The 14,535-nt window shown below is 30.8% G+C and overlaps 1 protein-coding gene across 1 annotated transcript; it reads left to right on the top strand.

Annotated features, from left to right (window-relative positions):
- The first annotated feature begins 8,002 nt into the window (after positions 1-8,002).
- On the top strand, positions 8,003-13,635 carry LOC131605927 (F-box protein At1g60400-like). Its single transcript, XM_058878215.1, has 4 exons — positions 8,003-8,241; positions 12,203-13,145; positions 13,222-13,458; positions 13,555-13,635. The coding sequence occupies exons 1-4, from the start codon at positions 8,003-8,005 to the stop codon at positions 13,633-13,635; spliced, it is 1,500 nt and encodes a 499-aa protein (XP_058734198.1).
- Positions 13,636-14,535: the final 900 nt, after the last annotated feature.

Below are 14,535 nucleotides of genomic sequence, written 5' to 3'. Positions count from 1 at the left end.
CGTGTGGTTTGATTATAATTGATATATTATGATAATAACATATCAGTGTTCATTACATTTCCATTTCTTTATTAATGCATGTTTAATTTATTTTTTTGTCGGTAAATAAAGTGGTAATAATTACTAAAAAATTTATACAGAATCGTAACTATTAGGGTTAGAGTTCAAACTCTGATGATAACGTTAAATCTAACAGTACGTCGACTTTGTGAGTTGAGATTTAATTTAGTGTTAATTGTGATTGACTATAGATGTGGTGATTAATTGATGAAATTTGAAGGGTAATAATAATAATAATAATGGGTGTAGTAGACCTTTAAATTTTGATGTCTAATAAGTACACTACCAACCTGTCTTTGAAAAATGAAAAAAGGATCAAATAAAGAAAGTAAGAGAGAAAAAGCATTGACTTATGATCACATGCTTGTCCCCAAATTACAAGTCCCATAAACACCAAAAGCAGAACTGAGAGAAAGAGAAGGGACATGTGTCAGGTATCCATTATCTAACAGCATATGCATATACCCACACCATACAGATTCTTTCCCTCCCTTCTACAAGAAAATGATCATTTTACTTAATCCATGTATTTTTATTGTCAAATATAACAAACTGATATTTATAATATTAATTAGAGTTCTCCCTTTATTTATCTAATACAAATTTGTCATTAAAAAAGTTAATTAAAAATGTAACTAAAAAATAATAATAGTGATCCTTTGAAAATTAAAAATAGTAATCACATTCTAAAATAAATATATGGCTTTTAAATGTGACAACTTTGATGAAACAAAAAGTGTAAGTTTAAATGTGAAAAGAGATTTATAGAATTTATGCAAGTTGGGAGTCTTGGAGCTCTTTGTCACCGCTTACAACATGAAAAGGAATAAGAGTTTGGCAAGATCATTAGCATTTGAAGCGATCATGACAAAGAATTTGAGAACTCCAATTTATCTTCTTTGTGCATTGTTGAAGGGATTGCTCATGAGTTCTCTGCTTCCATACCCCTCATTAGAATATGATTGTCGAAAGAAAGAACTATAACTTACAAGAAATGATGAGTTATGATCCATGTCAAACATATTCCATATCACTTTTGGACAGAAGGAACGAATATTGCTTGTTATATTCACAATCGAGTAACAATTCAACAAGATACCAAAGTTATTCATTATGAGCTATGGAGGGGGAGGAAGCCGAACATTGAATATTTGCATGTATTTGGTGGTACTTGCTATATTCTTACTAATTGTGAACAAAGAAGGAAACACAATCCTAAGAGTGATAAATGCATCTTTTTGGACTATTCCATTTGCAGTTGGGCGTATATGGTGTTCAACAAGCTTACAAAATCTATTATGGATCCATAAATGTCAATGTTAATGACAATCAACCTAAAATAACCCCATACGAAGATGAAGATTCTGGCCCCTCTGGTCAACATGACGTGCAAGATGTTCCAGACAATATAGAGAACAACTTACAATCCGTTGAAGAAGATGAAAATTTAGATGATTATGATGATGATGAGAATAATGCTTTTGAAAGAACATAACAACTATTAAATATCATGAAGAATCATCCTATTGAGAGCATCATAGAAAATCTAGATGAATGAGTCACTACACAAAGAAAAGAATTAATTAATTATAGAGAGATGATGCAAAATATGTGTTTTATTTCGAAAAATTGAACCCCAAAATGTGAAAGAAGACTTGAATGATGAATTTTGGGTAAATACTATGCATGGTTATCTCAATAGCGGAATTAATTAGATTTTGTTTGTGAAGAAGAAAAATAGGAATCTTTTGATAGCTCAATTATATGTTTATGATATTGTGTTTGGAGGGATGACAAGTAAGATGGTGGATCATTTTGTCAATTTGAAATGATCATGGTTGACGAGCTTACCTATTGTCTTGACTTCCAAGTGAAACAAATGAAAGTTATCATCTTTATATCATGACATTATACTGTGACAACTTGAGTGCTATCAATAACTCTTAAAATCATGTCCAACTCAACGGAGTCAAACATATTAATATTTGTCATTATTTCATCAGGGAACTAGCTCAAGAAAAGAAAATCACCCTTGAGCATGTTCGAACAGACAAACGATTGGTTGATACATTCACAAAAGCTCTTAATGCTTTTCAATTTGAAAATATTTGATCAACTTTAGGAATTTGCCTTATCATCTTGTAACTGTTATTGAAAGTGTGGTTGAATGAGTTTTGGGTCTACTGGAATCTTTATTGGCCCACACGTCATAGGAAAAATGTCACTTATATCCTTCACCCCTAACTTAAAAAGGTCAGTTTATATATATTCAAAAAGTTCACATTCTTTATTTTTTCGCTTATGTGCCTCAAGCTTCTCTCTAACCGTTCACTTTCCTCATCAAATGTATTGAGTATACAAGGCAATAAAATCCAGACCCACGGCTACCCACCCGAACCCGCCCCGAAGTTGACGGGGAAAACCCGTTTTGACTGGGTTTGGGTTCGGGTTTGGGTTTTTTTCCCGATTAGAAAACATGGGGATGGGTCGGGTAATGGGGACACTAGTACCCACCCCGAATCCGTCCCCGAACCCGCCTAGTTTATTTCAATATGTACATTATTATTTATATTTCATAACTTATATTATTAAATATGTGGTTAATGTTTTAATAATTTGATTTGTACTTATTATTTTAAATATTTGAAATCTATGTATGAAATTTTTTGAGATTGTTTTATTTTGTTATTTATAATGTAATTTGATTTTTGAAAAAGTAAATATTTTTATTAAAAAAATTGATTTTACGAAATACATGGTGGCGGGGATACCCGAACCCAGCCCGAACCCGTTAAAGACGGGTTTGGATTTTAATTCCCCATCCCCGTTTGGGTTTGGGGCGGGTAACGGGGATTGATTGGGGATTCGGGTTTGGGTTTGGGGGAGGTAAAAACCATCTCTGACCCGCCCCGTTGCCATGCCTAGTATTGAATCTCTCTGACAGAAAGTGGGAACAAGAAAATGGATGACACTTATATAAATGATAAGAAGATATTGAAACGGTCTAGCTAGGGGTTGAATATACACGTTCCCTTTTAAACCACTTTCAAAAAACATTTATTTTTACGAAATTAGAGTTAAAAGCGTGAAAGAAAAATGAATTAAGCGGAAGTAAAAATGTAGCGGGATGGATTCAAAATGGTATATTTCCTTATTATCCTAAGATTAATGATTCAAACAATAGCATCAACATTACGGAACTTGAAGTTACTTTGACAAGCAATTTAAATCCAACAATTTAGAGACCATACAATCTTAATTCAAGGAGTGAATGTTCAATGAATTAAATGAATCACATACCTACACTTAATTATATGATAAAACACTAACAATCTAATGATGAACAATACTTAACATAAATAATGATATGCAGAAAAATAAAAGAGATAAGTAGATAAAAATGTACATAAGATATATGGTGGTTTGGGAATTCGTCCTTGCCATGCCTACTCCACTCTTTGATGATTTTCATCATTGGAAATAGTAACATCTTTCACTATTTTAAGGTTAAAGATACAAGTATTTTGAAACAATGAATTATTATCAATCTTACCACTAACAATCCAAAGCTTTAGCCAACAAGGATCTAAAGCAATAATTTCTTCTGTGGATGCAGATTACTCAAGTGCTAACACTCAAGATCTTCAATGGTCTTGAAACAAAAACATGATAGACACGATAATTTTACCCGAAGCTTCAATTATACAACACCCTTTATTGGGATCTGACAAAGACTTGTCTGAGTGATACTTATACCAACGAATGAAGACAGCTCCCAACTTTATTTTGTGGAACCATGTTTTGAAGGTCATTGATCAAGGAATATTTAATGAATATGAACATGCTTTTGATGGTGACAACTAGTCTTTGATGAAAAAACTAAAGTCAAGAATAAAGTAGTTAAATATGCAACCATAATAATAGGCTTGATAAATAGATTATCCAACAATGGCATTTAAATGGAATATAACTCAAGCCTCATCTCAAAGTAAAGTTCAAGCAAGTGTCTACAAGGTGGAAGTATTTGACAAGTCTTGAAGGATTTGAAATGTAATACTCTATATCCTCTTAAATACTCCTTAGTTGTTAGTTGTTGTCATTTGAGAAAAACTGAGTTCCTAAGTGCTCTATTAATTGTCAGTTGATATCAATTTTTACTAAAGTAGTTTGAATTTATCTAACTAGTGAAAGAGTAATTTGTTAGTAGCAAATTAGAAGATATTTTTTGTCTAAAAGACAAAGATTTTGACCTAGCTTATTACCATACTCTCCTCTTGCCATTTCATTTTGTTAATAAGAGAAACAAGAGAAATAAGAGAAAACTTGGAAAAATCAAGAACAAAGCTTGGATCCTCAAAGAATCATTTCAATCCTTAATCATCTTCACTTGGTAGAGGCGCGTTCCAAGATAGTATTTAGCTTTGGGAGAAAATTTCATGCTTGGGGAATTTACGGTTTGTGTGAAGTATGTTTTATGTGAATCATTTGTGCTATGCCTGATGTTCTTGATGCTTGACATGTTGTTGTTATGATAAACTATGCTAGTTTATGTTATTTGATGCATTAAAATCATGGGTTTTGAGTTGTTTGCGTTTCTGATCTGCGTGAGATCTGTCATCCTCGCTAAGCGAGACAAGGTAAAGTGTGAAGAAAACTTTCTTACAGGTCTTACTACAGCTTGCTAGGCCTCGCTAAGCGAGAGTTTGCTTAATGTGTCCTCGCTAATCGAGGAAGTGGAATTATCTAGTTTTATGGTTATTGTCCTGTCTTGCTAGGAGCTCGCTATGGCTCGCTAAGAGAGCATGACAACATGGAGAAAAAATACGGTTCCAATTGTTGTGAGATTGGATACGTTGGAAAGCTAGTCCAATGAGATACCTTTCAGGTAGGATGGGACTATTGTATTCGATAATTTATTTAATAATGAATGTGAACTAATTGTGTGAGTTTCACTTGTGTTATGCATGCATGAATTGATGATGCATATATTGTATGGGCTTTGTGAACCATAATCGATGTAAGCCTAGTGACATGCTAATTCGATCATTTGGAGATGTGACTAGTCGTACACGTTAAATTCCAATCGGGACAAATCGTAATTAGTAATGCTGAGTTATGCACTAAATCCAACCGTGTGGGGTCGTGATTAGTAGTATGACTAAGTTCCTTTAGAGCTGTGATTAGTATACATACTAAATTTCGGGTCTTTGTTAGCGATAGTGTGTCATGTGCTAAATCCAAACCAAGCGGAGTCGTGATTACTTGCAAGACTAAGTTCAAATCATAAGGGTTATGAATTGTGTGAGTATCTTGCTTCTAGTGAGAAACAATGAAGACACCTTGATACTAGTAAGAGTATCAGATTAAATAAAATAATCAATACACCAATTGATTATGATGTGTACTATGTGAATAAATGTAAAGTGGTGAAGACACTATATTATTAACCTTATATCCAAGGCAAGATGTATCAAGGTTTAATGGGTGTGAAGGATGACTGATTACATTCTTAGGCAGTGATTGTGATAACATTCTCCTATAACATAGGGTTCATTCCCTAATACCCATGGATTGTAAGATCCTGTGAGGATTAATCAAGTAGAGTTAAGTGGTTAAGTGTAAACCCTTTAGGGCCCGTTTGGTACGCAGGATATGATAGAGACATGATAGGATATCAAGCAGGATAAGGATAGGATATGATACAGACATGATAAGACTTATCCTATCATGTGTTTGGTTGACACAGGATAACAGATAGTATATATATATATATATATATATATATATATATATATATATATATATATATATATATATATATATACACACACACACACACACACACACACACACACACACACACACGCTTGTAAAATAACTATATTTTTTCTATATTATTTTGTAAAATATTTTAAAATTAATAAGTTAATAAAAATAATATTTTTCAATAATTAAAAAAAAATCATTGATACTATTGAGTAAATAATTTCCAAATTTATATATATATATATATATATATATATATATATATATATATATATATATATATATATATATATATATATATATATATATATAAACTCTAGTAAAACAACTATATTTTTTAGAAATTATTTTGTAAATATTTTTAAATTTATAAATTGGTAAAAATAAATTATAATTAAAAAAATTCATTGATACTATTGAGTAAATAATTTCAATTTTTTTTTGAAAAAGATCATTAATTCTCGTGTGTGTGTGTATATATATATATATATATATATATATATATATATATATATATATATATATATATATATATATATATATATATATATATATATATATGACAAAATTACCCTTGCAAGAATATATATTTAATTTGATAAAAAATAAAATTAGAATTCATATTTTTAAAATTTTAAGAATTATTTTACTTTTAAATATTCTAATTTTTTTATTTTATTAAATTAATTATTAATATTTTTAATTTAATATCAAATTAATTTTTATTTATATTTTGTAATATTTAATTTTTATTTTAAATTATATTTTATAGGGGTAAATTAGTAAATCATTTTCTTATCCTATCCTGCCAGATTCTAACCCAGCTCATATTCAGGATAACAATTTGAATTTGAACTAATGAGGCAGGATATGATAAGTTTCAGGATTAATTTATCCCATTCTGTTGTATCAGCAAACACTGGATTAAGATAAGATATGATACAGATATCCTATCCTGTCTCTTATCCTGCGCACCAAACGGGCCCTTAGAGCGGAGTGGACTCATAGGATATGGTAACTCATTGAGATTATTATCTCATCCCATTATTATTGTTGTTTTTCAGGTATTTCTATGCAGATGAAAGGCAGGGGTAAGCTTGTGTGATGATGTTTCGACGACTTGCTCATTTTGGATGTTTTTCCACAGTCATTTTGAGGATCTTTGGATTATGATTCTTTTAGATCCTATTTTTTTCTAGGCACCTTTATATATATCATGTGCCATTTATGTATATTATTATTTTTGACATGTTTGTATAACGTTGCTGATAGACTTTATGATTATACCAATACCAATAATTCTACTATATATAATGTATTTCTAGATTATATTATATGTGGGTGTTATAATTGGTATCAGAGAAGGTCCATCATCGACCCAACCATGAAACATCATAAATGATTCATTTATGCCTCATATGTGTAATTTTCGTTGTAATACTCTTCTAAACCCCATGTGAAATTAATGAATATATTAATTAAAATCTTCTAAAATGCATTTATACCATTTGGTTCGGTTTGATTTGTTTTTGAAAACTCAATCTAAAATTCAAAGCATTTCGAACAAATTTAACAAAATAATATTCATATAGTCCAATAATATTTAAGTGAGATATTAGATCAAACTCTAGTAAGGTCGAAGGGTAGTTTCTTGGTTCGACAATTTGACAAGAAATTAGCATGTCGTCGAAGTCTATTAATATGTTGTAGTCAAAGTATGATAGGATTGTTAGCATGTCGAATTGGACATGTTTGTTATGCCTAATTATTTAAGTTAGCTTGTGTAATAGGTCTGCATGTAAAAGTCCATTAGTTTAGTGTGTTAGTTTTATTATAAATAGCATAATAGTCTTTCATCATTGCACATTGCAAATCCTAATTAGGGTGAGATATGTTATTTGTTATTCTGTAACACTTATATTCTTATTTCAAAGAGAAATTAAAGAATAATAGTTTATAACCAATTTCATTGTGTTCTTCTCGCTTCCCTCTTTCTAACCCTTGTGGATTTTTTTACAAGAAAAAAAACCTATTATACTTGGTTCTTGGCATCGATTTCATAACAAATTGGTGATGTGAGTGTGGAGAAGAATGTCGTCAACAAAATATGATATTGAAAAGTTCGCCGGAGTGAACGATTTCGGTTTGTGCATGGTGCTTGAAGATGAAAGCCATAATGGTTCAGCAGGATTGGTTAGAAGCGTTGAAGGGAGCCGCAACCATGGATGTTGCGTTAACGAGAAAGGAGAAAACGACTATGGTAGAGAAAGCCCACATCACCATCTTATTGAGCCTTGGTGATAAGGTTCTCCGACAGGTTTCGAAAGAGACGACGACGATGAGTTTGTGGTCGAAACTCGAAAGTTTGTACAAGACCAAATCGCTGGTCAACCGCCTCTACCTAAATCAAGCTATGTATTCATTCAAGATGAGTGAAGACAAAGTCTTGACTGAGCAGTTGGATATGTGCAACAAGTTGATTCTTGATCTTAAAAATATCTATGTCACGATTGATGATGAAGATCAAACCCTATTGTTGTTGTGTGCTTTGCCTAGATCACATTCTCACTTCAAAGAAACTCTATTGTATTGAAGAGAATCTATGACCTTTGAAGAGTTCAATCATCCTTTTATTATAAGGATTAGAACGAGCGCAGTCGCGCTACAACGCTGGCCAAAAATTTGAAAGGGGCAAATTATTTTTTTAAGTAGTAAAGCCATAGATTTTATACCAGTCATTTCAAAAATACGGTATAAAGTCATATTTTTTATACCTGATTTTTAAATATTTGGTATAAAATTATTGATTTTTAAAGCACAAATTATGATTTTATATTAGTTTTTTTTTAAAATATTCGAAAAAATATCATAAAATCCTAGGGATATTCGAAAAAATATTTGGTACCAAATTATTTGAATGACTTACTGAATTTTTCGCGCGAGAAAGACAAGTTTTTCAACACCTTAATCGAAAGAGAAAAAAAGGGGCCATTTTGGTCAAAATAAAAACCTAGGGATGTTATATTTAATTGAAAGAGTGACAGGACAAAATCTCCGCATTACCTATCAACAATGAAGGATATCACCATTTCTCATATGTTTCGTGAAGCCAATCAGAGCGCTGATATTAATTTAGGGGTGTTCGCGGGCCGGTTTGGTTCGATTTTGAGAGAATCCGATACCCAAACCGATTAAAATTAAATGGATTGGTTTGAATTGGATTTACAATTTTTTGCGATAAAGCCCAAACCGAACCGATCCGAGAAACAACTGATTGGTTTGGATTGGATTGATCGGGTAGATAAAAAAAAAAATTTAAAAAATAACTTATTTACAAAAATTAATTTTTCATAATATTATGAAAAATATAGTATTAATAGTGTTCAAATTTAAATATTATACTAGAAATTTTTATCTAATAGATTCAAAAATATCTAGGGTTAAATATGTTAGAGGTCCCTATAAATATGACAACCTTTAAATTTAGTCCCTATAAAATTTTCCTTCAAACAATGGTCCTCACAATATTTTCCGTCCCTATTTTTAGTCCCTGTCGTTAGATTCCACTAACGGAGGCTTACGTGGCACACCACGTGTCATGCCACATAACTTAAAGTTAACAATAAATAAAAGGAGACAGATTGCGGGGGTTTTAAACCCCCTTTAAATAATTTTAAAAACAATAAATTTTCACAACCCTCATTCTTCACAGCATCAAACCTATGAATCTGGATTAGACTCTCTCAATCCTCTTTGCATCTTCTATTTATCTTTTCCTTCCCCATCTTTGCATGATTAATCAAGCTATGTCTCTAAAAAATGCAACCATCACAAATGAACACCCTCACCCCTTAGATTCCCCAATAACCAAATAACACGCTTGCATAAAAGTTTAGAGACTTTACTAACCTTCTTATAGTTGAAGTTCTGATCTAAACTCAAATAATAAACTCAAATAAGTTGATCCAAATAGGCTTTAGATTCAAAAGTGCTTAGTTCTTACGCATTAACTATTTTTCAAAACTATGAGTATGTTTTAATGCGATGGAATGTTTATTCGCTGTGTATAGCAGGATTATCCATGAATATAATTAGCCTTAAATGGTTGTATTGTGTATAGTATGTCAGTTCTAATTGTGATAGTTTTTAATGGCAAGTAAAAGTTATAATAGTGTTATTTTATTGGTTTGTTTTCATTTTCCTTATTTCTCATGAGTTGTTTGTGTCACATTCGCATCACATATGGGAGGAGTTCCAAGTAAAGGTAGAACTTTCCTGATGGATTTGTTACTAGGAAAGCTATATTAATTATCTAAACATAGTCAAGTTGTTGTTTCTATATACAAAGAATGCCTAAGGTTTTTTAACTAATTACTTTTTATCACAAACTTTGGATCAATTTATAAGATTGCAGTTTATTTATAATTTGAATGTTCTCCATGTGGAGGCAGTATCTATGCTTTTGATTGCAGAAACCATTATTGTTTCTATAAGCTATCATGTGGAGGCAATATCTATGGGTCACCTATGATTGATGATATTAGTTATATAACTTGCTGATCTTGGTATATTATATTATCCTTTAGACTCTAACTTTAAGTTGTTAAGAACTTAGCTAATTAAAGTTTTGTATTTTGCTTTGTTGTTTGTCTTTGTTATATTCCATAATGGATAATAGAGCTGGAATTTTTTTTAGAATATGCCGTACAAAAGCTCAATGAGAAGGTGAATAGGAGTATTTGGTGGGAACACATGCCACGGCATATCACATACCATTGTTCTTTTATGTCCATAATGTGGCACATGCAGTGAGTTTTGCAGAGACATATGCATGTTTAGTATTGTAAATAATTTTAGAATGCACACTAATGGTTTTAAGCTCATGAAAGAATTTACTTGGTTATATCACTAAGGGTGATATTTTTATGTCATGTAGAGAAGACTAATGATTTCAAGGGCTCTCCATATAAGTGAAAGCTTATTTATCATGAATTTGTAGGCTTGATAATGTGAAGAATGAGGGTAATAAAGATTTCTCTACCAACAGTTTAATTAATTGCTCCTGAAAATTTCTGGTTTTTTAAGTTATTTAAGGGGGGTTTAAAACCCCCGCAATCTATCTATTTTTAATTAGTATTGATTTTAATTGACGTGGCGTTACACGTGGCATGCCACGTAAGCCTCCGTTAGTGAAATTTAACGGGAGGGACTAAAAATAGGGACGGAAAATATTGCGAGGACCATTCTTTGAAGAAAATTTTTGCAGGGACTAAAATTGAAAGTTGCCATATTTATAGGGACTAAAAACTTATTTAACCCAAATATCTAACAAGAAAAATATCTAAGATTAAGACTTTTGAATCTATAACTAGTCACTTGAATTAATATGATAATGAATGTGTTTCATAACTTTATGTTCATTTATCATATTACACTATCAATTTTCTTATAACAAATTAAAAATAGCATAATTTGTCCACACGTAACATTTTATTTTTTTCTTATTGAAGTTGAATGCTTGGTAGTAATTTTCATGATAATTAATTATGATTGGTTTGGGTTGGGCTTGCGGGTAGAAAATTAAAAATCTAATGCCCAAACCGATTGTCATTGCATTTCATTGGTTTGGTTCGGTTCTTGCCCGAACTAAAAAAATGTCCAACCCAAACACTATAGTTTGGTTCGGATTGAGGTGATCGCGAAAGATATTTTCGGGGTCTCTAAACCCCGAATTGTTTTAGCCTAATTTCTTTTCTTTTGAGCCTCTGGCCCTTCTTCTCACAAAAAAAACTTAATTAATCTTTTATCAAACTATACTAGATAAAAAGGCCATACTTGTAGTTAAAAATTGTTAAGTAGTTTTAACTTTGCTATTTTTAAATTAGAACATATAAGTCTTCGAATTGAATGGGTCCACTCTGAATGCAATTTTCAAATTTATATAAACATTAGTATTTTAAAATTTTCATAAAATATATATAAATATTAGTATTTCAATTTTATGATGAGATCAACATAATATTTCAAATATTCATAATTTTAAAAATAAATAAATAAATATATAAATGACACAATTTTTAGCAAAAATTATAACAAATAAATACATAAGTAAAAATTAATATTTTCTATGACTTAAAGTGAGAATAAACTTAGGTCAACTAATTTTTAGGGCTCACCATGTCAAAAACTTTTTAATTTAGGTGAATAGTTTTTTTTTTTTGATACTTTTAGATAAATAGGTTAATTATATGAATTTGAGTGATTTCTTTTTTCTTTGCGGCATTCCTAATTCACAAATCGACATAGACACAAGGTATTTTTTTTCCCTTCTCGTTTAATGATGATTTCATTATCACAATTGCTTTTACACTTACAGATTTTATTCTTCACAGTTGTTTGAGTTTTCCATGGCAAGTGATACAATCATCAACAAAACCGATCATATTGAAAACAAAGACAGACTAAGTGATTTACCTGATAGTGTTCTACTACACATTCTCTCTTTTATGAAAACAACTCAATACGCCGTTCAAACTTGTATTTTGTCCAAAAGATGGAAGAATTTGTGGAAACAATTTTCCACTCTTACATTACATTCTGAGTGGTTTGAGACTCTTGAATTTTTCATCAAATTTGTATCCCACCTTTTGTTTCTTCGCGATCAAGGAATAGCACTACATACTCTCAAATTGTATTTGTCTCATCAACAAAGCATAGAGCCTCACCTATTCGAAAGGATTTTGAAATACGTTGTTCCATGTAATGTCAAGCGCTTAATACTCCTCCTCAGATGTGATATTCCGCACTTCCCGACTAGCTTATTATCATGTCAAACTTTAACATCTCTTGCCTTTTGTGTTTACCCTAGACTTTATGGTAAACAGAAAATATTATTTCCGAATTCTCTCAATTTGCCATCATTGACTAAATTGGATTTAGCATTTGTCACGTTTAATGGTGGAACAGAGCCTTTCTCGTCATGTCCCCGGTTGACTAAGTTGAGGATTATATGTTTTGATATTTTAGGTGAACAAAACTTATGTATATCAAGTACAACACTTGTCAAATTAACCTTACGAATACATTGTGAACCTAAGAACGGTAACACAATTGAGTTATATACTCCGAGTCTTCGTACTTTTGCTTTTATCGGTACTCCTTTTAAAATGTTACAAGCGAGCCAGCTTAGTTCTGTTGAGCACATAAAGATTGATGCATATTTTGGGAGACATGACGCAGAGGCTCCTACAATTCTACTTAGCTGGTTGCTAGAGCTTGCTAATATCAAAATTTTAACCGTCTCTTCTAATACTTTACAGGTATATTTTTATAGAATATGCAAATATCGTTATTGCTTAAAATGATTATGATTCTCAGTCATTCTTTATTGCGTAGGCTCTCTCCTTAGTTCCTGATTTATTGAAGGTCAAACTCCATTCATTGCGTAATTTGAAGAAACTGAGAGTAAAAATGAAAAAAATTGACTATGAATTATCCAAAGCACTGATAAAAAGAAATTTAGCGCAAATGCCTGTTATGTCTGAGGAAGAAGTTGCCAAGTTAATAGTTGAGTTTTTTCTTCAAAACTCACCTTCAGTGGAAGTTTGTTATCTAAGAGGTGAAATGTGCATTGTACTTTTGACAAGTTGATTCTACATTAGTGATAGGCTTTGTAAAATAATTATATAATCTTGAAATTTAACGAATTTTGATCTGTTTATATTACAGAGAAAAGATGGTGTGATTGAGCAATTTTACCAAATGATGATTGGAATCAAGAGAAGTATAGCACTAGAACATTTTTGTTAAGAGTAATCTTTTCATTAGTTAGATGGTATGTTTTAAGTTTTTTTTCCCCATTGTTTGACTAAGTTATCATTCCTATAGTTTATTTTTGTACTTTCATGAGATTTGAATATTTTGTTTGACATGACTATTTATAAGTCATGATGTTAGACTGTTGGAATATTTGTGACTTTGTTGCTGCAACAAATTGTGAATATTTATGTGACCCCTGTGGTAAGGTGAGCATTGAGATGATCCATTAATTTTTCCCTCTAAATTCAACAGACATTTTCACATAACATCAAGATTGTGACCTTATAGATTAGTCTCTTAATATGGAAACTTGAAGAATGCACTATTTTTCACCAAGAATAATATTTTCTTTTCATCTTTTGATTTTTTCTAGTAGTAGTTATCTAGCAGCAGCACTTTTGATTTTTTTTAACTTTCTTAGCATGCAGTGGCTAGTGACAAGTTATTTGCTTTATTAATATTAATACAGTTATTGAATTCTTTTATATCTAGAGTTAAAAAAAACTAGCTTCTAATTCTTTTATATCTAGAGTTAAAAAAAACTAGCTTCTATATTATTAAAACTAGTATTTTAAAAACTGAATCGGTCTTCTGGTAATAATATTGAGTTACTGGTTCAGTGGTCGAACCACAAAATTATTAATCAAATAGAATGACTAAATTGAATTAAACTATATAATTTAGTTGAATAAATTAATCTTTATAAATAAAATGTATAGTTATTAAATTAGTCTAATCGAATAATTCGGTCTGTAAAAAAATTAAAACACCTACAAATATTCTAAACTTTAAAATATTATAATTTAATATATTCATTCTTTAAATTAAAATTCCAAACATAATCATCGCACATAATAAAATGGTACAAATTTAAATAAAAGTTAGCAATTA

This window comes from Vicia villosa, linkage group LG5, assembly GCF_029867415.1.
Source record: "Vicia villosa cultivar HV-30 ecotype Madison, WI linkage group LG5, Vvil1.0, whole genome shotgun sequence".
Lineage (NCBI taxonomy): Eukaryota > Viridiplantae > Streptophyta > Magnoliopsida > Fabales > Fabaceae > Vicia > Vicia villosa.
Note: the sequence above shows the minus strand (reverse complement) of the source record. Positions and strands in the feature narration are given on the sequence as shown.

Bases quoted from the DNA above. Each gene is read 5' to 3' on its own strand.
- LOC131605927 (XM_058878215.1), top strand. From the start codon at position 8,003: ATGGTTCAGCAGGATTGGTTAGAAGCGTTGAAGGGAGCCGCAACCATG. The intron at 8,242-12,202 runs GTATTCATTCAA...TTACACTTACAG, and splicing joins CTCTACCTAAATCAAGCTAT to ATTTTATTCTTCACAGTTGT. The intron at 13,146-13,221 runs GTATATTTTTAT...TTTATTGCGTAG, and splicing joins TCTCTTCTAATACTTTACAG to GCTCTCTCCTTAGTTCCTGA.